Source organism: Portunus trituberculatus, chromosome 23, assembly GCF_017591435.1.
Source record: "Portunus trituberculatus isolate SZX2019 chromosome 23, ASM1759143v1, whole genome shotgun sequence".
Lineage (NCBI taxonomy): Eukaryota > Metazoa > Arthropoda > Malacostraca > Decapoda > Portunidae > Portunus > Portunus trituberculatus.
The window spans coordinates 5,916,054-5,940,000 of NC_059277.1; the positions used below are offsets into that span (position 1 = coordinate 5,916,054).

At 41.2% G+C, this 23,947-nt stretch overlaps 1 protein-coding gene across 5 annotated transcripts in view; it reads left to right on the forward strand.

The window, feature by feature from the left end:
* LOC123507691 (cAMP-specific 3',5'-cyclic phosphodiesterase-like) overlaps window positions 1-23,947 on the forward strand; it is a 617,094-nt gene that overhangs the window by 372,810 nt on the left and 220,337 nt on the right. Inside the window, exon 1 of one of the 5 annotated variants that reach the window (XM_045260824.1) lies at window positions 17,789-18,075. The exons of the other annotated variants lie outside the window; for them this stretch is intronic. Within the exon in view, the coding sequence (XP_045116759.1) occupies window positions 17,804-18,075 (272 nt within the window). The 5' untranslated portion in view covers window positions 17,789-17,803. Of the gene's footprint in view, window positions 1-17,788; window positions 18,076-23,947 lie in introns of those variants that run through there. 5 annotated transcript variants of the gene reach the window in all.

Here is a 23,947-nt window from a genome sequence, read left to right on the forward strand (position 1 = left end):
ATACAAATAACACTAATATTATTCTTTTTCCGTATATGCATTATTGTGTGATGTGGAAAAGTGGATACAAAGAAAGCGTGTTGACTCTTAAATGGATTCCCTGTGGACTTTTGTGTGGATGGAAAGAATATGCATTTAAATCATTAAGTGGATGAAATAATGACCTCTGAACTCAAGAACCATATATATACAAAATCAACCTTTTTATTAATTCTCCACGTAACGTAGACAAAAACTCCACTTCAATACAAAAAAAAAGTATGGAAAAGTGGAATAATGTGTAGATAAGAAGAGGCTCGTGTTCTGAAACGCTTTGCTTTATCACTATCACTGCTTTCCAGAGCCTCCAGTTGAAGATACTCGTGGTTTTAAGAGTGTTTTTATGGTTTAGGTGATAGATTGGCAAGATTTCTAGTTTATGAAAAGGAGAAACTGTCTTGAAAACCCTGCTAGTTGTCTCTGTGGCCTTGGAAAATTGTCATAGTGAGAGAGCAAACCGTTTATCAATATTTGTGTCAGTTTTGGTAGTAATGCGTGTTTTTAAGAGTATTTCTATGGTTCTGGTAATAGATTGGCAAGATTCCTAGTTTATTAGAAGAAAATGTACTAAAAATCCAGCTAGTTGTCTCTGTGGCCTTGGAAAACTGTCATAGTGAGAGAATAAAGCGTTTTTAAGAGTATTTTTATGGTTCTGGTGAGAGATTGGCAAGGTTTCTAGTTTATTAAGAGGAGAGATTGTCTTCAAAACCCTGGTAGTTCTCCCTGTGGCCTTGGAAAACTGTCGCAGTGAGAGGGGGAAGCCGTTTCTAGATATGGACGTATCTCGTAGAAGGTGTAAGTGAAGTATAAATGTAGGAGTGGATGTTTCTGTTTGTGTCAAGTGGAGGGAGTGGACGAAAGCGTGAAGGAAGGTGTTGTGACATACTGAAGGTAGAGGAGGAGGAGGAGGGAGGAGGAGGAAAAAGAGACGATGCAGTTATTTCCTTAATGAGAGCTAATTGTACCCATGATCCTCCTCCTCCTCCTCCTCCTCCTCCTCCTCCTCGTTGCTTTTTCCTCCTCCTTTATGAGATTTATTTGCACAACCACAAGCAGAGAGAGAGAGAGAGAGAGAGAGAGAGAGAGAGAGAATCCCTTTTGTATAATGAGGTTTCTGTATGATAATGACAATACCTCTCTCTCTCTCTCTCTCTCTCTCTCTCTCTCTCTCTCTCTCTCTCTCTTTGCGCATTATGATTTTATTAATCTTTATTTATCAGCCTTATCTAAATCTGCCCTTATCGTCTGTCGCCTTCAAGATAACACACACCATGATGACGCAATGGGGCTCCTATCACCACCGTCATCACCATCAGCACCACCGTCATCACCACCACCACCACCACCACCATCATCATCATCATTTTTTATCTTCTCATCTTGCAGTCCTTGGTTATTTTTTTCTATATTCTTTTTTTTTCCTTTATTTTCCTCGTTATCCCGTTTTCTGTTCCTTATTTGAAGAGTTTCCCCTTAAAGGATTTTTTTTTTCATCGGGTTTTCATTTTTAATTCGTTGTCTTCTTTTTTTTTCTTTTAATTTCCGCTGGTATCATGTTTCGTATACCCTCTCTCTCTCTCTCTCTCTCTCTCTCTCTCTCTCTCTCTCTCTCTCTCTCTCTCTCTCTCTCTCTCTCTCTCTCTCTCTCTCTCTCTGATGTGAATAACGCATCGCTGATCTTGTCATTTTTTCTAACTAAGGAATATATTTTTTTTCGAGCATTTTCCATTGACTGAAAAATGTAATACAGAATTTTTATTATTTTATCTTTTTTCTGTTTTTTTTTTTTATCTGTGTTCTTGGTGTTTTGTTGATATATTTGTATTTTTCTTTCTTTTCTTGCTTCCTTTTTTTACGAATATATGTGTGTATGTCTCTCTCTCTCTCTCTCTCTCTCTCTCTCTCTCTCTCTCTCTCTCTCTCTCTCTCTCTCTCTCTCTCTCTCTCTCTCTCTCTCTCTCTCTCTCTCTCTCTCTCTCTCTCTCTCTCTCTCTCTCTCTCTCTCTCTCTCTCTCTCTCTCTCTCTCATCGAATCATCTTCCTATGTTACTATAAAGGACACGAGCTATTTCTGACAAAATCGAAAGGTCTCTCTCTCTCTCTCTCTCTCTCTCTCTCTCTCTCTCTCTCTCTCTCTCTCTCTCTCTCTCTCTCTCTCTCTCTCTCTCTCTCTCTCTCTCTCTCTCTCTCTCTCTCTCTCTCTCTCTCTCTCTCTCTCTTAGCAACATTATTATATATGTGAAGTTACTTGTGAAGAGTGAGAAGGAGGAGGAGGAGGAGGAGGAGGAGGAGGAGGAGGAGGAGGAGAAAAGAGAAAGAGACAGCAAGCGTTGGAGAATAATATGATTTATCTCCTTCTCTTATTTTGTCTCCACACTTTCCTCCTCCTCACACTCTTCTTCTTCTTCTTCTTCTTCTTCTTCTTCTTCTTCTTTTGACTTGATAATGAGTGACGTATTTCTGTCGCCGAGTGTCGTGTGAGGAAGAGTAGGAGGAGGAGGAGGAGGAGGAGGAGGAGGAGGAGGAGGAGGAGGAGGAGGAGAACTATTTATATCGGACATGCTTCGGTATTCTTTAGTTTCGTTATGAAATACAAAAAGACAAAAGTGAAGCATTGTGTGTCGTGAGGAGGAGGAGGAGGAGGAGGAGGAGGAGGAGGAGGAGGAGGAGGAGGAGGAGGAGGAGGAGGAGGAGGAGGAGGAGGAGGAGGAGAGAGAGAGAGAGAGAGAGAGAAGAGAGAGAAAGAGAGAAAGAGAGAGAGAGAGAGAGAGAGAGAGAGAGAGAGAGAGAGAGAGAGAGAGAGAGAGAGAGAGAGAGAGAGAGAGAGAGAGATTCAAGTTCCGGAAAAAATGGGATGTTTTCTGTCCAATTCCCTTAAGAAACAAGAGAGAGAGAGAGAGAGAGAGAGAGAGAGAGAGAGAGAGAGAGAGAGATCAAGTTGAGCATTAAGGAATGAACCAATACAAGAAGTTAGGAGGGAGTGAGAGAGCCACACGATAGAGTTTCATTCCCTTGAGAGTTGAACCTTCCCGCCCTAACCTGACAAGCCGTGCCCTGGAGATGATGCTGTCAGAAGGCGCCCTTAAAATAGCCTTCCCTTGATACCGCGTCACCAGCGCCCTTAAAAACCTGCCTGACGAGCGTTAAATATACTCCCAACCTCATCATTTTATTCCCCTATGTTCTTGTGGCTTCATGTAGCCTCGTGTTCCTTCAGTACTGGGACACGTTTTTACTTTGAGATTTGTTTACGATTAGACTATTTTATTGACATTAGAAAGGGTCTATGGATTTCAGAAGATTTATAGCCACAGTTTTCACTATCTTAACCCCTTCAGTACTGGAATACATTTTTACCTTGAGATTTGTTTACTATTAGACCATTTTATTGACATTAGGAAGGTTCTATGGATTTCAGAAGATTTATAGCCACAGTTTTCACTATTTTAACCCCTTCAGTACTGGGACACATTTTTACCTTGAGATTTGTGTACGATTAGACCATTTTATTGACATTAGGAAAGGTTCTATGGAGGTCAAAAGTTAATAGCCACAGTCTTCACTATTTCAATCCCCCACATGAGTTTTTGAAGCTGCGTAACACCACCAAATAAGCAGAATGAGTGTGGAAACGCGTCATGGTAGCGAAGGGGTTGAAAATCTAGAAGTGACAGAATAATACGTTCCAGAATTGCCTCGTTAGTGTTCTTCTCTTGTGTTCTTGTGTCTTCCAGTTCTCTTGTTCTCCTATTCTCTCTGCTTTAAAAATCCATCCTAAGAATCTATAAGTGCCTCGTTATTTTGTTCCTCTGTGTTCTTTTGGCCTCGTGTTCTCGTGGTCTGTATGTCCGTGTGTTGTGTTCTTGTTATGGACTCGTGTTCCGGGATTTTCGTGTTCTTTTGACCTGATAATCTTATTTATTGTTGTGGCCTTGTGTTCTAGTGTTTTCATGTTATTTTGGCCTTTATGTCCCTATTTATTGTTGTGTTATCTTGTTCTGTTGTTCCTGTGTTTACTAATCTTTTGGCGTGTGTGCTGTTGTGTTCTAGTGTTCTGCTGTTCTCATGGGGTTTTTTTGTGTTATGGGGCGAGTTTTTCGGCTCTGGTGTTGGTGTTTCCCTTTTTTATTGTTCTCTTGTTCTGGCCTCGTATCCTTGTGTTTTGGTATTGGTTAGCCTCCTTGTCTTGGCCCGTATTCAGAAACGCTTTGTTCTAACACCACGACTGTTTTCCAGAGCCACAGAATTAACCAGCTAGGTTCTCGAGACTGTTTGCCTATTAGTAATGCAGATACCTTGTTAATCTCTCACCAGAAGAGTACAAATATCTTTAAGATCTCGTGTGCCTTCAAGTAAAGCCTTTTGAAAACAGTGGAGGTGCGGTGTGGAAGTGTTTAAGAATACTGGTCCTTGTCTGGTGATCGCCTTGATACCCTCGGGACCCAAAATAGCCTTGATTGTTTCGCCTCCTTAAACGCAGAGGAGAAAAAATTTAAAGGGCCTGGATTGACAAACACAGCCCTAATTTCCACTAGCTCTGGAAAATGTAAAGGAAGATACGGAGTGAAGGGGACGACGGAGAGAGAGAGAGAGAGAGAGAGAGAGAGAGAGAGAGAGAGAGAGAGAGAGAGAGAGAGTTTTCATTATCCATTCAGACCGTAGCTTCAAGTAATTGATTTCTACTCTTAGTGAAAATTAGTTGGCTTAGATAGGGCAAACTCCTCCTCCTCCTCCTCCTCCTCCTCCTCCTCCTCCTCCTCCTCCTCCTCCTCCTCCTCCTCCTCCTCCTCTTCCTTTTGATTTAGAAACTGTTTTGAACTTCCGAGATATCATGAAGAGCCAATGACTCCTGTATGTATGTGTGTGTGTGTGTGTGTGTGTGTGTGTGTGTGTGTGTGTGTGTGTGTGTGTGTGTGTGTGTGTGAAGCGTTCTGGATAACCCTTAAATCGATGGGTCACAAGGCTCATTGATTAGTCTCTCTCTCTCTCTCTCTCTCTCTCTCTCTCTCTCTCTCTCTCTCTCTCTCTCTCTCTCTCTCTCTCTCTCTCTCTCTCTCTCTCTCTCTCTCTCTCTCTCTCTCTCTCTCTCAGCAGTAAATTCACTTCCGTAGTTCACAGTTAGGAAGAAAGTTGCCTCCGGTGAGAAAAGAAGAGGAGGGAAGAGGAGAGGAGAGATGCAGATGGAGAAGGAAGAAGGAAGGAAGGAAAGAAGGAGATAACTGGAGGGAGAAAAGGAAAGAGAAAATAAAAGAAACTGGGGAGAGAAAAGGAGGGAAAGGAAAAGGAAACGAGGAAAAATGGAGAAAAATAGGGGAAAATAAGAAAAGAAGAGAGAAAAGGAAAGAAAGAAGGAAGAAGGCAACTGGAGGAAAAAGAAAGAAAGAAAATACAAAACTGGAAAGAGGAAAGGAGGGAAAGGAAAAGAGAAGAAGGAAAGAATGAACTGGAGGAAAATAAGAGAAAGGAGAGAACTGAAGGAAAAAATAAGAGGGAATCTTAGGCAAAGCTTCCTTAGTCTTCGCCGAGGCAAGCTGAAGAGGGAGAATTAATTAGCGATGCGGGAAGGAAATTCTATCGCCTGGAAATTAATGCGAGGAAATGAAGGAAAATAAGAGAAGGAAATGTAGTGAATAGGAAGAATAATAAAGGAGGAGGAAAAGTAATGACTGGGAAGGAGGAAAAGAAAGGAAAAGATAGAAGAAAACTGTATCGCTTGGAAATTAGAATATATTTGCGAGGAAATGAAGGAAAGTAAGAGAAAGAAAAGAGGAAAATGTTGTGAATAGGAAGGAAAATAGAGGAGAGGAAAATATAATGACTGGGATGGAGGAAATAGAAGAAAAAAGAAAGAAAATAACTATGTTTTGGAAATTTGAATATATGGAAGTAAATGAAGGAAGATAAGAGAAGGAGAGGAAAATATAGTGAATAGGAAGGAGAATAAAGGAGGAGAGAGAAGTAAAATGACTAGGAGGAAGAAAATGGAAGGAAAAGGACATAATAGAGAGCGGAAGAGATGAAAGAAATGAGTAACAGCTTGGAACAGAAGTGAAGGAAGTAAGGAAGTAAAGAAATTGGTCATGGCGAGAAATAGAAGGAAATAAAGGGAAATAGAGAAATTAAAGGTGGTTTCGATTGATTACCAGGAAAAAAAGTAAATGATTGTAATAAGATAAGTAATAATGTAATGAGTAACAACATCTTTTAAACTCTGCATTTGTAACGTGGGGAAGTAAATAAATGAATTAAACAACTCACTTATTCTGCTGGAAGGAACGCAAATCTCTCTCTCTCTCTCTCTCTCTCTCTCTCTCTCTCTCTCTCTCTCTCTCTCTCTCTCTCTCTCTCTCTCTCTCTCTCTCTCCTTGTTCTAAATCCTTCACACTTCACAATGGTATTAATTCCAAGAGCCTTTGTACGCTACACACTTCACGCTTCATTAAAACTTCCATCCACTTAATTCCCTTCCACTTCCCTCCACTTTCCTCCACTTCCTCCACTTTCCTCCACTTTTCTTCACTTTCTCCACTTTCCTCCACTTCCTTTTTCTAGAATGACCAAATGTGCTTAAAACTTCCCTCCACTAATTTCCTTCACTTCCCTCCACTTTCCTCCGCTTCCTCCTTTACAATGCCCAAGTATGCTAATATTTTCCTCCACTTTTCTCCATTTCTCTCCACTTCCCTCCACTTCCTTCCTTCCCTCCCTCCTTTACAACATTCAGATGTGTTTGCTGTGCTTGTCCGGCCTTATGTCGCCCTGGCAAGCTCAAATCTCTTTCTCCACTTAATTCCTTCCACTTCTCTCCACTTCCCTCCACTTTCCTCCATTTCCTTTCTTCTTTCCTTCCTTTACAATCGTCAGGTGTTCTCGCTGTCCTTGTTCCTCCTTATGTCGCTCAAATCTCTGATAATTAACTCCCTTGATGCTTATTTACAGCGAAGTTTAAGAAAAAAAGAGTTAATACCAGTCACAGCTGTCTTGTTACCTGTGTCAGAGTGCAGTTGGCTACAGGTGTTACTTGGGTGGTGTTTAAGGATAATATACCTGTTTTTATTTTCTTCCCAGTTATCGCTTATCTATTAAAATACATAAGCTCATATTCAGAAACGCTTTGCTCTCTCACAGCGACTCTTTTCCAAGGCCGCAGAGATGATTAGCAGTGTTTGTAACCCCTTTAGTACCATGGCGCGTTTTCATATTCATTCTGTTTACTATTTCGTGATTTTATGTAGCTTCAGAAACTCATATGGGGGATTAAAATAGTGAAGACTGATTATTAATCTCCTAAACTCTAATCTCAATAAATAGTCCAATCGTTCATAAATCTCAAGGTAAAAAAAACGTGTAATCGTGTACAAATCTCAAAGTAAAAATGTGCCTCAGTACTGAAGGTGTTAAGAGTGTTTCCACAGTTGATAAAGTAGAAATCTTGTCGCTCTGCCTCTAGAACCGTGAAAACGCCTTAAAAACTCGTGTATATGAAAATAAAGCATTTTGAAATAGTGGAGGTGAAGCGCAGAAGTGTTTGAGAATACGAGTCTTGATGTCATTATTAAAGGCCACATTTGTACCTGTCATAGTACCTGTGAGGGTGTGCAAATGTAATACAGGTGTTATATAAGAGTATTAACCCCATTCAGTAATGTGACGGATTTTTTACCTTGAGTTTTGAGTGTGATAAGATGATTTTGATGACATTGGGAAGGTTTAGAAGATTAATGGCCAGTCTTCACTATTCTAATCCCCCCACATAAGTTTCTTAAGCAATATAAAATCACTATATAGTAAGCAAAGTCAATATTAAAACTTGTCAATGTACTGAAGAGTGTTCCGGGTACTACAGTAGAAGATTTCTCCTCCGTCTATCACTTCCTAAGCTTGCCTGTGAGGGAATGAATGCAAGAATGTGAGGAAAAAGGAGAGAAAAAAAAAAGAAATGTGAGGATGGACTAAGATAAAATTAGACAAGTATTGAAGAAAAAATAACACAGTGTAAGAGAAACAACATACTTTCATCTTTCTCTTCCTTGAAAATAATGAGGATCAATCACACACACACACACACACACACACACACACACACACACACACACACACACACACACACACACACACACACACACACACACACACACACACACACACACACACACACACTAGCCCAGCCGAGTGTAAGAAAGTCCTCCACGTACTCAAAGAATTATTACGAAACGAGGCTTGTGTTGACCTTGAAACCATCACGCCTCGTCAGACATTTTGTGTTGAAGAGGCGCACCTGGAGGAGGAGGAGGAGGAGGAGGAGGAGGAGGAGGAGGAGTAAATGGATCTGTTTAGGTATTGGAAGATAATGGAATAGGATGAAAAAGTTAGAAAAATAGATGAGAGAGAGAGAGAGAGAGAGAGAGAGAGAGAGAGAGAGAGAGAGAGAGAGAGCCAGTCAGCCTATATAGACGTGACCACACTACGAAATAAGACGTTTAGAAACACCTCCCCAAAAAAAGGTGAAAAAAAGTTTGCCAGATGAGAGAAACAACGTAATTACACACACACACACACACACACACACACACACACACACACACACACACACACACACACACACACACACACACACACACACACACACACACACACGAGAAAGCAATAGTAGAGTTATAAGACGATGGAAGGTAAATAAAGTGGTGGATGAATGATTTAAAGGGGGCAGGTGAAGGGTGAAGAGTGAAGGGGTAAGGGGGGGGGCGGTGTTCCCTTGTACGGCTCTATTGATTCACAGTGGCATTATTTTCATTGGATCACTCGTCACGTTTTCTTTGTTTCCACGTAAACATTGACCCAAGTAAGTGGTTCAAGAGGTGGGCCGAGAGAGAGAGAGAGAGAGAGAGAGAGAGAAACACACACACACACACACACACACACTCTCTCTCTCTCTCTCTCTCTCTCTCTCTCTCTCTCTCTCTCTCTCTCTCTCTCTCTCTCTCTCTCTCTCTCTCTCTCTCAAGGCCACTACACATATCTTACATCTCACAATTTATCTCTCCCCGTCTTTACTTTCACCTCAATAGTTGTACACAGCTGGAGAGGGGAGACAGGTGTGTGCCTTTCCTTCAGGTGTGTTTTGGGTGGGGGGGGAGGGGACAGGTGTGCACGGAGCAGGTAGATACGTGGCACCTGAGACCAAATACCAAACCTTCCTCTCAATATCAAAGGTTCGAATCTCCTTTAGTCGCTCTAGGCTCCAAAAGTATACAATGTTTTGCCAGAAGAGAAGGTTCACTTTTTCTTTCTGCCTTCCCTCCTCCTTCCTCCCTCCCTCCCTCTTCCCTCCCTTTGGCTTTTATATTCCAAGCTCAAAAGGGATGTCACCGCCAGATAGGAGGAGGAGGAGGAGGAGGAGGAGGAGATGTGGGTGTGCGATACTGTGACGACTTTGAGGAAGAAGAAGGAAGGAAGGAAGGAAGGAGTAAAAGTTGGATGATAGGAAGTGGAAGAGAAGATGGAGGAGGAGAAGGAGGTAGGGAAATATGAAGGATGTATATAAAAACGAAGAGGAACTGGAAGAAGAGATGGAGGAGGGAAGATAGTTAGTGTAATAGATTAGGAGGAAGAGGAGGAGGAGGAAGGCAGAAAGAAATGATGGATAGAGACATTACCTCTTAAGAACCCGCCTCTTATCTAATAAAACCCAAGACTTACCTGAAGCGTCCATCAATAATGACCGAAAACTCTCTTATTCTCTATTTATTGCTAAGAATCTCATCTCAAAACAGTTACGTGGCTGTGTGTCTGTGTGTCTGTGTGTCTGTGTCTTTGTGTGTCTGTGTATCTGTGTGTCTGTGTGTCTGTGTGTTTGTGTGTCTGTGAGTAATTTAAAAATCTAAACATCAATTTTTGTCACGTATTGCCATAAATCTCAAAACAATGACTTGCCTATGTCTGTGTGTCTGCGTGCCTTTGTGCCTGTCTGTGTGTGTGTCTGTATACGTATGAGTAATCTGAGAATCTAAACATCGATTTCAGTCTTAATTTAAAAGTTTTCGCGGTAAACAGGATTAGCAAACAGGCTCCAATTAGCGTGCAGGTGAGGCCTCAGGTGTGGTAGAGGCAAGTAAGTCGGTTAAGCCCCCGGAGTTAGCTGGCTGGGAAGCGTGGCGAGGACTGCTAGAGGCTGCTGGATCTGGTAACTGCTGGAGAGAGAATAGTAGACCATAAGGAAAAGAGGCAAGCTGCAAGACTGCCAGGCCTATACGTGGCAGTCTCTGTATGGCCAAACCTACTTAATTCCATCTATCATTCCCACCTGTAAACTTGTCTAATGTTCTTTTAACCTCTTCAGTAGCAGGACGCGTTTTCATATTTATTCTGGTTACTATTCGGCGATTAGAATAGTCAACACTTTGGCCATTAGTCTTTTGATCTCCATAGACCCTTCCTAATGCAAATAAAATCGTCTAATCATATCCAAAAATCAAGGTAAAAAATGCGTCTCAGTACTTAAGGGGTTAAAGCTTCCTATTGCCTCAGCACTAACTATATGATTAGTGAGTCCATTCTATTCATCAATCTCTCTGTTAGATATCCAGTATAAGGAAACACTTCTGCGCTGCACATTCACTACTCTCCAAAGGCTTTAGTTGAAGTAGCATGAGTGAAGATAGGAGGAAAGGAGAAAAAAATAAGAGAGAGAGAGAGAGAGAGAGAGAGAGAGAGAGAGAGAGAGAGAGAGAGAGAGAGAGAGAGAATGTCGGCAGAGCAAAGAGTCTCAAGGGTTCATGTTCTTGATGTAAGTGGATGTCACAGGTGTGCTAAGTGGCCAGGTGGGAGCTCAGGTGTGTCTAATTAGGCAGGTATGATTGCGTGACACCTGTGCGTTGATGTGTGAAGGATAATAAGGATGTAGGACTCTCTCTCTCTCTCTCTCTCTCTCTCTCTCTCTCTCTCTCTCTCTCTCTCTCTCTCTCTCTCTCTCTCTGGGTGTTATTTTGGACGGAAAGGAAGGATTTAAAGTTTTCTTCTCGTGTTTAAGGTGTAAATAAGGATGAGGAAGGGCAGTGGTGGTGGTGGTGATGGTGGTGGTGGTGGTGGTGGTGGTGGTGGTGGTGGTGGTGGTGATGGTGGTGGTGTTGGTGGTGGTTGATGATTCTTAATGATGTTATGTAATGATGTTTTGAATGTAGCCAGATGTTTTGATTCTCTCTCTCTCTCTCTCTCTCTCTCTCTCTCTCTCTCTCTCTCTCTCTCTCTCTCTCTCTCTCTCTCTCTCTCTCTCTCTCTCTCTCTCTCTCTCTCTCTCTCTCTCTCTCTCTCTCTCTCTCTCTCTCTCTATACATCCCAGGTAAAATTGAACTATACATTTCTTCAATATTTTCACACACACACACACACACACACACACACACACACACACACACACACACACACACACACACACACACACACACACACACACACACACACACACACACACACACACACACACTACATACACTCACCTTGCTAAATTACAAAGCACTCGAGACATAATTAAAGACTACACTTCACCTTTAGCACATTCAGTACCTCTAAACACACACACACACACACACACACACACACACACACACACACACACACACACACACACACACACACACACACACACACACACACACACACACTTCCATGCATTTCCAGATTACAAAGCATCGACATTCAAGCAGTTTTCTTCCTTCACTGCTACACATCCTACACTCACACGCTACACTCGCACACACACTCACACTCACACGCAAGGTAATGTATATATATTGAACTATTTATCCTGTGTATCGCCGCACGCAAACCACGCCAAGCTATTTCCGTCCAGTCTTATTAGAACACACGAGCCGAGCAAGGCAAGGGTATTATTCTGCTTTGATCTCGGTTTATGTGTGTGTTTTCTTTCTCCCAGTTTTGTTCAGTTACTCTTCTGAATCTCCATATTTTTTTTTATTGTGATTCAGTTACGTTTGAAGATTTTTTCCATGTTTTTCTTTTCTTTTTTTATATTTTAGTTACTTTGCCAGATTTCTATTGTGTGATATTATGATTCATATTCTCAAACACTTCTGTGCTTCACTTTCACTATTTTGAAAGGTTTTATCAATATTTACACGACTTTTTAATGTGTTTTTATGGTTCTAGAGTCAGAGTCACAAGATTTCTACATTATTAACTGTAGAAACACTCTTGAAACTCCTGCAAACCAGTCGTAGTGAGAGAATAAAGAGTTTTAAGCAAGTTTTTACAATTCTAGAGGCAGAGTGACAAGATTTCTACATTATTAACTAAAGAAACATTCTTGAAAATCCCGCTAATCATCCCTGTGGCCATGGAATACAGTCATGACGAGAGAGCAAAGCGTTTGTGAGTAAGAACCATTATATTTCACAGCAAAATTACCAACTATTTCTAGGTTGGAACATCAAAAACCAATCAATCAATCAATCTTCAACAGACACTCACAACACAACACCCATCCACATTAAGACCACCACTTCAGGTAATCACAAGCCAGCTAAATATAATGTCCTACCTCACTTCCTCTGTGCTTTCCCTTCTCCCTCAGTCTTAAGTCCTCTGATCTGCCGTGAATCTCCTCAAGGAACCCGACAAACGAGAGAATCCCAGAATAGCAGTCTTAAGATTAAAGGAAGACATTAGACACAGTGCATAGGAGAGTCCGGTGAGGTGCGTGCTTGTGTGTGTGTGTGTGTGTGTGTGTGTGTGTGTGTGTGTGTGTGTGTGTGTGTGTGTGTACCAGTGACATGACCTAACCTAACCTAACCTAACCTTTATTTCTATGTAAGAATGGAAGCCGGCCAAGGGCAACATAAAGGTTAAAAAAAAAAAAGGCCATTTGATTGTCAGTTCCCGTAAAGAACAAGAGTTAAGCAAAAGTCAAGGGGCAAAATGTCTTGAAACTTCCCTCTTAAAAGGAGTCAATTCGTAGGAAGACCTGGTGTAATCTAACCTTTCATTATTATTTTGCTATTCAGGAACATAGACTTCCTGGGCCGCCACAAAAGCAGACAGGTGAAAACAATAGCACGAACTACAGGGGTTGGGAAACTATAAATTCAACACAGTAAGATTGAGAGAGAAGCAGCTTAATATGTGTGTGTGTGTGTGTGTGTGTGTGTGTGTGTGTGTGTGTGTGTGTGTGTGTGTGTGTGTGTGTGTGTGTGTGTGTGTGTGTGTGTGTGTGTGTGTGTGTGTGTGTGTGTGTGTGTGTGTGTGTGTGTGTGTGTGTGTGTGTGTGTGTGTGTGTGTGTGTGTGTGTGTGTGTGTGTGTGTGTGTGTGTGTGTGTGTGTGTGTGTGTGTGTGTGTGTGTGTGTGTGTGTGTGTGTGTGTGTGTGTGTGTGTGTGTGTGTGTGTGTGTGTGTGTGTTATTCAGCTAATGACCAAACCTGCGCCACCACAAAAGCAAGGAGGCAAAAAAAAAAAAGAGCCAAAAAAAAATAAAAATCAAGACAATCTCTCATTTACAAACACAGGACTGGAAACTAATAGGAGAAAGCGTTCCTAATGAGGGGAGGTTTCAAGTTAGACACATTCACTGGAAGTTAATCTACAAACACACCAAAATAACTCATTCTTTCATTGTATTTCACTCATTATACACACCACAATCGTTCTTTCCCCTTACGTTATATGAATCCCTTACTCTTCTGTCCTCTATTGTCTCTTGTCTAAAGGGAGAGAGAATTAACCCAAAGATTTCTTCATATGCCACAAACACTCATTGCTTCTACTCATCTAATAAAAACACACATAATAACATTAATTTAGCAGCACCTCCAGTATTCTCCAGCTCACACATTGTTTCAGGAGTCTAAAGGAGAGAGAATTAACCCAAACGTTCTTTAATATATCAGAAACACACAATGCTTCTACTCAATACTAATAATAACATACATTTCGTACCATTTTCTTTAATTTTCTTTAGTCTTCCCATTGTGTCTTGAGTCTAAAAGGAGAGAGAATTAACACCTTCAATCCAAAGACGCATTTTTTCCCTTGAACTTGAGGTATGATTAGACGGTTTTATTTGCATCAGAAAGTGTCTATGGAGGTCAAAAGATTAATGGCCCCAGTCTTCACTATTCTAATCACCCACGAAAGGTTCTGAAGTTGTATAAAATCACCAAATACTAAGCAGAATGAATATGAAAATACCTTATAGTACTGATGGTATTAACCTTCTTAGTACCACGAAGCGTTTCCATACTCATTCTGGTTACCATTTGGTGATTTTATATATTTCTAGATACTTATGTGGGAGATCAAAATAGTGAAGACTTTGCCCATTAATCTCCTGACCTCCATAGGCCCTTCCTAATTTAAATAAAACAATCCAATCATATTAAAAACTCATGGTGAAAAATGCGTCGCAGTACTGAAGGGGTTAAGCCAAACATTCCATAATATACCACAAACAAACAAACACACACACACACACACACACACACACACACACACACACACACACACACACACACACACACACACACACACACACACTGCTTCTAAAAACTAACAATAACATCCATTTCGTACCATCTTCTCTAGTTTTCTTAAGTCTAAAAGGGAGAGAATGAATACAAAGGTTCGTTCCTATAGTAGAGACTCTCCCTGCGTCCTTCCCTGCTTCGCTCATTCCCTCTCGTTTTAATGGCCAGTAAATACCAGAGTCCCCCCTCGAGCAGCGCAGCGGGACGTGATAAGGAAAATGTAAACTGCACCCAACAGCCTCAGTCGCCTCCAGACACAGCGAACTTGACTCCTGAATTGTTTGATACGATCCTGCCCCAGAGAGAGAGAGAGAGAAAGAGAGAGAGAGTGAGAGAGAGAGAGAGGGGGGAGTGGTTCTTATTCTCAACCACTTCTTAACTTCACCTTCACTATTTCAAGAGGGTTTATTTATTTTACACGGGTTTCTTAGGGTGTTTTTACTGTTCTAGAGGCAGAGTGGCAAGATTTCTACATTATTGACTGGAGAAACACTCTTGAAAACCCCGCTAGTTATTTCAGTGGCCTTAGAAAATAGTCCTGGTGAAAGCAAAGTGTTTCTGAATACGAACCAGAGAGAGAGAGAGAGAGAGAGGTGAGGTGAAATTGATAAAAATATTAACAAAACTGAGAAAAAATGCAAAAAAATAAGAGATAAAATTAGAAATAAGAAGAGAGAGAGAGAGAGAGAGAGAGAGAGAGAGAGAGAGAGAGAGAGAGAGAGAGAGAGAGAGAGAAGAAAAATAGAAGAATAACATAGAATAGAAGGAAAAAGAGAAGAGTAAAAAGAAAATAGAAAGAAAAGACGATAAATAGATAAAAAAAAAAGAGAACCCAGAAACCAAAAGAGGAATTAGGGAAGAGAGAGAAAGAGAAGGAAAGGAATAGGTGAAGAAGGGATATAAGACTGAATACAGAGGGAAAGAGAATAAAAGAGAGAGATAGAGAAGTAGAGGGGAAGGCGAAGGGAAGACCTCACCTTGCAGTCTAGTCTTCCAGGACATTGAGAGTGGATTTCCAGAGTTCGTGACAGGATTAGGAAAGAAAACGGAGGCTGGGACGTGAGGAAACAGTAGGAGGATGTGTGGAAAGCAAAACAAACATATAAAAGTTTTGAAATTATATGCACCAAACGTTTCTCTTCACAGTTCTTTGGAATACATGCGATAGAGAAATAGAAGAACGTATAAGGAGGAGAAGAAGGAAGAATAAAGAAGGCAGCGAGGAAACAGATGATAATAAAACCTGTGGAAATAAAATGAAACGAGAATAACATGAAAAGTTTTGAATTAATATATGTGTGTCCATTTAAATGTCAGGTCAGGTTAGGTTAGGTAGATGAGAGAGAGAGAGAGAGAGAGAGAGAGAGAGAGAGAGAGAGAGAGAGAGAGAGAGAGAGAGAGAGAGAGAGAGAGAGTGTGTGAGAGAATGTGATAGGGATTAGTGAAGGAGTGCATATCTTTCTAAGTGGAGGGGATGGAAGAGAAGGGAGGAGGAGGAGGAGGAGGAGGAGGAGGAGGAGGAGGAAAGAATCGAAACTCATTGACGAAAGAAGATTTCACGCATGGAGGGTTTATATCAGCATTTCACATCTCTCTCTCTCTCTCTCTCTCTCTCTCTCTCTCTCTCTCTCTCTCGTGACCATTAAAGAAAGCTTACTATTCAAGGTTCGATTCCAAGTCCACATCTTCACCACTAAGCATTCCTTCATTCATTCCTTCACTTCATTACTCCTTCTTTTCTTACCTGCATTCCTACATTCCTTCACTTCCCTGCTGCTTGTCGCTATTTACTCCCTCCCGCCTTTACTTCACCCTACGACATTCCTCTTTCCCTTTTTTCATCATTTGTTCCCCAGTTCATGTGTTTACTTACTCCAAACTTTAATTCCTTTGTTTATCTTAGAGGTAGTGTCTTCCCATCTTTGGTTTTCATTTATTTAACCGCGAAATAGTTTTAGTACTCTTGTGTCTTCAGTAAGTCCGTCTCTACAGTTCTGGTATTGTTAGTTTCACCGTAGAAATTTACGTTTATGAGACGCCATTTCTCGTTAAGTTGAGTCGCTGGGTAATTTGACAATATCTTACGTTCGTGTGTGTGTGTGTGTGTGTGTGTGTGTGTGTGTGTGTGTGTGTGTGTGTGTGTGTGTGTGTGTGTGTGTGTGTGTGTGTGTGTGTGTGTGTGTGTTTTCCTTACTGCCCTTCCTACTCTCGTTCCACTCTTCGTTTTTCTCTCGTGTCGTGACTGGAACACACAAGATTTATAAAACTTTACATTTACTGAAACATTCATAACTTTGGCACTATCTTCCGTTCGTGTGGTTTCTCCTAGTCCTTCCTTTTTTCGTTACGGTTTTCTGTCGTGTCGTGACTCAGGAGGAGGAGGAGGAGGAGGCCTTGGAACACCCTATCGACGAGTTGGCTGTAAATAATAAGTACCGAGGAGATCACGCGTCCAGCCCTTGCCATTGATCGAGTCTCTGATTACTACGAAGGCTGAGTTCACCCGTGTCACTTCTATTTTTTCTCCTCCTCTCCTCTAACTTGCATTTCTCCTTTCCTTTATCAGATGAGACCACGTTGTCCCAGAGGAGTGCCAGGGTTTTAGGACGGGTCTTGGAAGGGTCTAGGAAGGGGTATAGGAGATGCGGGGCTCCTGGAAGACCCCGGTAGGACATTCGTGACGCGTGAGTCTTCTGCAGAAGGATCACCACTCGAGGAATAATAGATAAACACTGATGTCTCTATAGCAACGAGGAGATGCGAATTAGGTGCCATTGATCAACCCAGAGCAAAGAGGCGATCTTCAGAGAGAGAGAGAGAGAGAGAGAGAGAGAGAGAGAGAGAGAGAGAGGCCCATATTCTGAAACGCTTTGCTCTCACCATCACTACTTTCCGAAGGCTGTAGTTGAAGATATTCGTGTTTTTAAGGGTGTTTTAATGGATCCGGTGATAAATTGTCAAGATTTATGTCTTATCATAAGGAGAAACTGTCTTGAAAACGTGGCTAGTTGTCTCTGTAGCCTTGGAAAATTGTCGTAGTGAGAGCAAGGCGTTTGAGAGAGAGAGAGAGAGGAGTGACCACCTGAGCCCTGCCACAACCACAGTGCAATTCTCCGTCTGGCAGGGAAGTGAGTCAGTGGTGGTGGTGGAGGTGGTGGTGTTGGTGGTGGCGGGAGGAGCGCTGTAAGAGACTTTGGGTCTGGGCGGCGTGTGGTGAAGGGGAGGGAAGATGCAGGGGTTCAAAGTGGGCCTTGGTCTGCGCCGACGCACGAACCACCGCGAGGGCATAGCAATGGACGGAGTGGTGGCGGAGGGAGGCAGCGGCCACGACACTCCGCGCAAGCACTCCTTCAAGTCCAACATCCAAGTCCCCAACGTGAAGCTCAAGAAGTTCCGCAAATATGACACGTTCATCTGGCTCCGGGAACCCCAGAAGGAAGGCGCCGCATCCCTCGTTAACCCGGACAAGCCACTCAACAGACTCCGCTCCCTCAATTCCATGTAAGTAAACACACGCTCTCACCTCCAACACGTGGTTCCTGGCACTCACCTGTTACATGCACCTCCCGCCTCTCCCCGCTTCTCTCCTCCTCTCCCGCCCCCTGCCAGCCACCCGTGCCTCTTCCCGTCTTTTCCTCACGCTCCTCCCGCTCATTTCCCTCCTCCCGTCCCGTTCTGGCCTGTAATTCTACGCTCCCACTACTCTTGGTGGAAATTAGGTTTGTTAGGCTTATTCCCCTCTCAGGTGCCTTATTATTATTATTATTATTATTATTATTATTATTATTATTATTATTATTGTGCTGGTGATAGTGAGTGAAATGTAGTAATGGTGAAATGCATAGTGAAATTTCCCTCCCCGCTGTTGATCTTGTGACTACTGAAGAAAAAAAAACAGAAGATGAAAAGAAAAGAAAAGGGAAAAAGGAAAAAAAATGACTTAGAACAGTGTAGAAATATCTTGAAACGAACGAATGAACGAACGAACACACAAGCCAGTGACCTGAACCAAGAAAAGGAGGAAGAAGGAAGGAGGAAGAAGGAAGAGAAGGAAAACTAAAGGAAAGTGATAACTCTTGAAAAAAATAGATAAATAAATTTGAGTGTGTGGAGGCGACGATGAACCAGGACGCGAATGGGAAAGAATTGCACGCTGAGAGTGATCAATGAGGCCTCCATTATGAAGGATTAGGGCAAGTGCAAGGTTAATGACTGGCCAGAGGGAAAGGGACGGCGCTCGATAAGGTGATAAGGAAGAATGAACGCACGGGGACTAAATTGCTATATAAAAAAAAAATAGAAAAGGAGACTTGGTTGAAAGAATAGTGATTTTGACTTGATGTTTTTGGCGTTCTGTGTGTAGCACGAGTTAATAATTCGATGATAATGAAAAATGAGGATAAGATACTAAATTGCTATATATAAATAGAAGAAAAGACAGTTGAAAAAATAGTGGTTTTGACGAAGTTTTTTGGAGTTCTGTTTGTATCAAGAGTTATTAATTTGTTGACAAGGAAAAATGAGAGCAAGGAGCTAAATTGCTATTAGTGAAAAAGAAAAAAGAAAAGAAGATTTAGTTGAAAGAATAGTGGTTTTGCCAAGAAGTTTTCAGTTTTGTTTGTATGACTAGTTAATGATTCCGTGTAGTGAAAAGGAAAAGGAGAGAAATGAGCCGAACTAAATTGCAATATGTAAAAAGGAAAAAAGAAAAAGACTTGGTTGAAAGAATAGTGGTCGTTTTTCCTGTAAGTTTTCTGTTTTGTTTTGTTTTTTGTATCACGAGATATTAATGTGGTGTTGTGACAAGGAAAAGGAGAAAAATGAACCGAACTGAACTGTTATATGTTGAAAGAAGAAGAAAAAGAAGACTTGGTTGAAAGAATAGTGGTTTTGTCTTTAAGTTCTCGCTGTTCTGTTTGCATCACGAGTTAATAAATCTGTGTTGTGATAAGGAAAAGGAGAGGAATGAGCCGAACTAAATTACTATATGAAAAAAAAGAGAGAGAAAAAAAGACGGTTGAAAGAATAGTGGTCATTCATCCCTTAAGTTTGCTGTTTATCACGAGTTATTAATGCGGTGTTGTGATAAGGAAGAAGAGAAAAATGAGCCGTACTAAATTGCCATATAAAAAGAAGAAAAGGAGACTTGGTTGAAAGAATAGTGTTGCTTTTCTCCTCAAGTTCTCGCAGTTCTGTTTGTATCACGAGTTAATGATTCTGTGTAAGGATAAGGAAACAGAGAAATATAAACCGTACTGAATTGCTGTATAAAAAAAAACGAAGAAAGGCAGAAAAGGAGACTTATTTGGAAGAATAGTGTTGCTTTTATCCTCAAGTTCTCGCGGTTCTGTTTGTATGACGAGTTGATAATTGAGTGTAATGATAAGGAAAAGAACAGAAGTGAGCTGAACTAAATTAATATATGTAAAAAAAAGAAAAAAGAAAAAGAAAAAGGCTTGGTTAGAATAATAATGTTGCTTTTATCCTCAAGTTCTCGCGGTTCTGTTTGTATCACGAGTTTATAATTGAGTGTAATGATAAGGAAAAGAACAGAAGTGAGCTGAACTAAATTGCTATACATAAAATAAATAAATAAATAGAAGAACACTTGGTTGAAAGAATACTGGTTTTTCCCTTAAATTTGCTGTGTTTGTATCACGAGTTAAAGATTCGATGCGGTGATAAGGAAGATGAGTGAAATGAGCCGAACTAGATAGCAATATGTAAAAAAAAAAAAAAGAAAGAAAGACTTAGAATAATAATGACGCTTTTATCCTTAAGTTTTGAGAGTTCTATTTGTATCGCAAGTTGAAAATTCGATGCAGTGATAAGGAAAATGAGAGAAATGAGCCGAACTAGATAGCAATATGTAAAAAAAAAAAAAAAAAGAGAGAGAGAGAGAGACTTGGTTAAAATAATAGTGATGCTTTTATCTTCAAGTTTTCGGAAGTCTGTTTGTATCACGAGTTAATGATCCGATGTGGTGATAACGAAAATGAACCAACGGAACTAAATTACTCTGTTAAAAAAAAATGAAAAGAAGATAATAATGGTTGAAAAAAAGATAATTACAGTTGAAAAAAAATAATAATAGTTGAAAAAATATAAAAATAGTTGAAAAAGATAATAATAGTAACTTCCTTCGTTAGCGGTGGGCCTTTTATTCTTTTTTCCTCAAGTTAAGAAGTCCAGTTTCTGTCAAAAGACGCAGCGTGGTGATGAAGGAAGGGAGAGAAATGAATGGAGCAAAAATAGCGCACGTATATAGAAGAAAAATTGAACTTGTATCAGAAGAATGGTCGTGAACTTTCCCTCAAGTCTCGCTGTGGTCTTCCCTTCAAGTTTTGGAAGAATACCTCCTTCCTGTTCCTCCTCCTCCTGCTCTTCCCTCCACTTCAAATATCTTCCTCCTCTTCCCTCCTCCTCCTCCTCCTCCTCCTTCTCTTCCTTATACTTCCTTTTTCCTCCACGTCAAACATCTTCCTCCTCTTTCCTCCACTTCATGCATTCTCCTCCTCCTCCTCCTCCTCCTCCTCCTCCTCCTTCTCCTCTCTATACTTCCTCTTTCCTCCACTTCAAGCATCCTCCTCATCCTCCTCTTCCTCTTCCCTCCACTTCAAGCATCCTCGTCCTCCTCCTACTCCTCTTCCTCTTTCTCTTCCTCTTCCCTCCAATTCAAGCATCCTCCTCCTTCTCCTACTCCTCCTACACCTCTTCCTCTTTCCTCCAATTCAAGCATCCTCCTCCTCCTCTTCCTCCTCTTCCTCTTCCTCTTCCTCTTCCTCCTCCCACCGTCCCCTCAAGTTTTGGAAGTTCTATTTCTATTAAAAGCCTCGATGTGGTGATAAAGAAAAGAAGAGAAATGAACGGAGCAAAATTACTATATAGGAAAGATTTACGGAAGGAAAGTGGCGATCTCTCTCCGCATAAGTTTTGAAAGTTATATTGGTATTAAATATATTTGATGGAGTGATAAAGATAAAAGATAGAAAAAAAAATAAAGGAAGAGAAAAAGATTATTAGAGATCCTTTTTCTTGGTAAGTTTTTTTTTTTAAATTGTGAAGATTGCTATTGAAAAGTCCTGCGTCGTGATTTAATAAAGGAAACGTATTTAGTTTAATGAATGGAGCGGAATCAAGTGTATATAAGAGAAAGATTAGTGTTTTTCTTCACATAAATTTAATGTATACGTGAAAAAAAATCGTTTAGGAACAAAATTAGAAAGGAACGGAATCACTGTACGTAAGAAGATTCCCTTGAAAGAACAGTGTTTTTAAAAAGACTCTCTTGAAAGAATAGTGTTTCTTCTCGTATAAATTTGATGTATACGTGAAAAAAAAGTTTAGGAAAATATTAGAATGAAACAGAATCAGTGTATATACTAAGATTTCCTTGAAAGAATGTAGTGTTTTTCCTCTTATAAATTTCATATATACATGAAAAAAAATTGTCTTCGATAAAAATGAGTGTAAAAAAGATATTCCAAGTTTTTTTTTCTTATTTTGTGTGTGTATGTTTGTCTGAAGACTGAAAGTTGCAGGTTCATGAATGAGAGTCGTCATGAAAGCCTTCCTCAGTGATGACAGAATACAATCCGGTGAGAAGGAAGAGCATTTGTGATGAGTGATGATGTTGAGTCGAGGAAGGCACGTCGGTGACAAGCCAGTCTGTGATACTGAAAAGAGAGTGACGAGTGAGTGAATGAAAATTAAATGCACTCTTATGAAATTGTGAGAAAAAAAACGACGATAAAATTAATATAGTGAATGAATATGCAGTGAAGGTGAAGGATTATTAACAGTGAAGGCAGGTGAGTGAATGAGGAGGAGGAGGAGGAGGAGTGTGTGAGGGCGGGCGGGACACCTTCATTACCTGACAAAATGAGTCATTTTCACTAGTTTCCAGGACAGGAAAGCAATTACCTGAGAAAATATGAATGTGACGCGGCGACTTACCTGCACGAGACAACAGTGTGTGTGTGTGTGTGTGTGTGTGTGTGTGTGTGTGTGTGTGTGTGTGTGTGTGTGTGAATGGCGGTGCTTTGTTTATTGTGTTGGTGTATTATTTGTTCACCAGGTTTTGTTTTGTTTTGTTCTTTTTGGCAACGGTTTGGAATTGTGTTGCTATTTTTATTGTCTTTTTTTAAGCTTTTGTGTGTTTTAAGCGAGCAACTTTATTGAAGCGGGAATGGACTACGTACTAATATCAGTGCTACCCCACCACCATCACCACCACCACCACATCCACATCCACCACCATCACCACCACCACCACCACCACTACCCCAGCAACAACAACAACAACACTACCACTACCAACACCACCACCACCACCACCACCACTACCAACACAACACACACCTCACCTAAGTTAGTTAATTAAGATACCTGCAGCGGCGTCTTTCACCTGCGAAGCTGAGGAAGGGTCGTGCGCAGTAAGGCCTGTATACTGAACACTCCCTCACCACGACCATTCACACACGCCACAGAGACGACAAACCACGTTCCCAAGACTGTTTTTCCTATCAGTAACTTAGAAACCAGGTAAAACGTAGCCTTGACTAAAAGCCCAAGTAAAGTGAGCTACAATAGACCCTTTTAAACAACATGAGGCGCAGAAAGAGTCCGGACCGAAGACTGCAGGACGACAGGTGTAAGACAGGGATCCCTATTTAGAAACCCTTTGCTCTCTCACCACCACTGTTTTCCGAGGCCACTGAGATGACTGGCGAGTTTTTTCAAGAGTGTTCCTCCGGTTAATAATGCAGAAATCTTATCAGTCTACCTCTATAAACTTAAAAATACCTTAAAAACATTTTGCTCTTTCACCAAGACTGTTTTCCAAGGCCACTGAGATAACTAGCGGGTTTTTTTCAAGATTGCTTTTCCAGTTAATAATGCAGAAATCTTATCAATCTGCCTCTAGAAACGTAAAAATACCTTAAAAAAACGCTTTCCTCTCTCGCCACGGCTATTTTCCAAGGCCACAGGGATGACTAGCGGAGTTTTCGAGTGTTTCTCTAGTTAATAATGCAGAAATCTTATCAATCTACCTCTAGAAACTTAAAAACACCTTAAAAACTTTTTGTACATATAAATAAAACCCTCTTGAAATAATGGAGGTGAAGCGGAGAAGTGAGAATACAAGACAGGGTGAGGCAAGGGCTGAGGCAGGGAAGGAAGGCAGGGTGAGGTCAGGGTCGTGGCGTGCAGGGGTGGTGCAGAAAGGGGTCAGGAGATTGTGGCACCTCCCTACCTGCTCCTTTAAAGTTGCAGTGTTGGTGTCAGTGGCCGGGTGTTCACTGGCGGAGGAGCAGGGCGGGGCTGTGGCGGGCTGTGGCCGGGCTGTGGCGGGACGTGAAGGGAAGGGCGC